The 2,556-nt window shown below is 45.0% G+C and overlaps 1 protein-coding gene across 1 annotated transcript in view; it reads left to right on the forward strand.

Annotated features, from left to right (window-relative positions):
• Positions 1 to 507: 507 nt before the first annotated feature.
• The window catches only part of LOC102752583 (olfactory receptor 52L1), a 2,174-nt gene continuing 125 nt past the window's right edge, over positions 508 to 2,556 (forward strand). Inside the window, exon 1 of the mRNA XM_006770079.2 lies at positions 508 to 1,424. Within this exon, the coding sequence (XP_006770142.2) occupies positions 508 to 1,424 (917 nt within the window). The remainder of the gene's footprint in view (positions 1,425 to 2,556) is intronic.

A 2,556-nucleotide genomic window follows, 5' to 3' on the forward strand; every position in this document is an offset into this window, starting at 1 on the left:
GAGAGGTATAAATGAGCAAGGATAGTTTCACTAATGGATAGGTAGATGGAGAAGGTGCTGAGACTGGGGATACAGAAGAAACAATTGTAGAGTGCTATGCAATGAACTGAGGGAAACATTTGAAGAATAGCAGATTGATTTATAGTGTTCAATAATGCCAAGAGTTAATACAGAAAATCTTTTGAGTAGACAGTTCCAAATTACAAGTAATTGAATGGCAGACTTTAAACATGTCTCTAAAATCAGCATATGCTTACTTATGTCTGTACATGAAATGAGACCTATGCTAAGTCAGATATGAGGATGTCTCATCTCTAAAAAAGTTATTTCAAGAAAAGAAAATGTTCTTCCTTGTATCTTTATTCCCTTTATTCCCTTGTGTTGCAGTTTAAGCCTCTTTCTTCTTCTCATGAAGATGGCAGCCAGGTCTGGACAATGTGATAACCCACCAGCAATGGAGAAATGATTTTGGTTTCTTTTCTCTCTCCCCTTTCTGCACCATTCATGATGACCCTTAGTAATTCCAGCTGGAGTCCTCTCCATCCTTCTTTTTTCCTAATTGGCATCCCAGGTTTAGAGGAAAGCCAGCACTGGATAGCATTGCCACTGTGTGCCCTTTACCTCTTTGCTCTCGTGGGCAATGTCACCATCCTCTTCATCATCTGGACTGACCCATGCTTACACAAGCCTATGTACATCTTTCTGGCTATGCTATCTGGCATTGACCTGGTCCTGGCCTCCTCCACTGCACCCAAAATGCTTGCAGTGCTCCTGGTTGATGCCCATGAGATTGGGTATATTCTTTGCCTGATACAGATGTTCTTCATTCATGCGTTCTCTTCTATGGAATCAGGTGTACTTGTGGCCATGGCTCTTGATTGCTATGTAGCCATATGTCATCCTCTGCACCACTCTACCATCTTGCATCCAGGGGTCATAGGGCGCATTGGAATGGCAGTGCTGCTGCGGGGATTAGTCCTCCTCCTCCCCTTTCCTATCCTTTTGGGGAGACTTACCTTCTGCCAGGCCACTGTCATAGGCCATGCGTATTGTGAACATATGGCCGTGGTAAAACTTGCTTGCTCAGAAACCACAGTGAATCGAGCCTATGGGTTGGCAGTGGCACTGCTTGTGGTTGGACTAGATGTCCTGGCCATTGGTATTTCCTATGCCCTCATCCTCCAGGCAGTGGTAAAGTTACCAGGGGTCGAGGCCCGATTAAAGGCCTTTAGTACATGTGGCTCTCATATTTGTGTCATCCTGGCCTTCTATGTCCCTGGAATGTTTTCTTTCCTCACTCACCGTTTTGGCCACCATGTGCCCCATCATGTTCATGTTCTTCTGGCCACACTCTACCTCCTTGTGCCCCCTGCACTCAATCCATTTGTCTATGGGGTGAAGACTGCACAGATCCGCCAGCGAGTACTCAGGGTATTCTACATAAAAGAGTAGATATTAATACATTTATTTTTTTCAGAGGCTCCTGCCAAAGACACTGCCCATGGATGTATTGGTGGAGGCCATTCCACAGTTAGAAGTCCATCTAGTCCTATTAGTCTCATGGCAAAGTAGTCATGAGTGCTTGGTTGCACAGGGGATTGAGATGTACCTGGATAGTTGGATTTGTGAATATTTCCTGCATTCATTTTTCCTCCTGATCCCAACATTGCCCTACTCTTTGTGATGGAGAAACTGGTAGATAGGATAAATTGACTCTGGATATGATATTTTTCTGACTGTGCAACATCACACAGAATGCAGAATGTGTGGTTTTAGTTTTAGAGTGCCCTCAAATCCTAAAATTGCTGTGAGCTCTAGGTCACTGGACTTCTGTGTGGTAAGGGTCCTCTCAACGCATTTGAGATGTCCACAGTGTGTGAGAAAGGTACTGTAATCGGTTCTAAGCATAAAATGTTATAATCCCTAGTTAAAAAAGTAAAATAAGCCTGTATTTAAAATTCATTGTATTTTAATTTATTTATATATTTACTTAGAATAAAGAGAGAATAAGACCAAGTATTGAGTATATGTGTGTTTTATAAGTGTTAATTTAACAAAGCAAAAGTAACCATTACATTACATAGAGAGTGGTTATCTAATAACTATAAAATGTGCTAGAGTCTGGTGTTGGTAAACATAGCCTTATTAATAAACTAGGGGCCCAGTGCACAAATTCATGCACCGTAAAAGGAACTGCGGGGTGCAAGGCTGCTGGATGTTGTGCTATTGGGGCTGGCTCCAGCGGCGGGGAGGAGCAGGGCCGGCACAGTCAGTGGTGTGAGCAGCAGCTGCGGCCCCGATCACCCCACAGGAGCAGGGGGAGATGAAGAAGCTCTGAGGGGCAATTGAGGCCGACAGCTGCCACTCGCACCTGCTGACAGTGCCGAGTGATTGGGGCTGGTGCTGGGCACCAGCAGTGGGTGTGAGCAGTGACTCTGGCGCTGGCAGTGGGTGTGAGCAGAACTGGCACCAGCAGGTACGAATGCCTGATGGGACTACGGCATGCGAGAGCAAAAAATTTTCAGTAACCACCAGAGGCTTGCCTCAGTGACAGTG

Source organism: Myotis davidii, unplaced genomic scaffold, assembly GCF_000327345.1.
Source record: "Myotis davidii unplaced genomic scaffold, ASM32734v1 scaffold484, whole genome shotgun sequence".
Lineage (NCBI taxonomy): Eukaryota > Metazoa > Chordata > Mammalia > Chiroptera > Vespertilionidae > Myotis > Myotis davidii.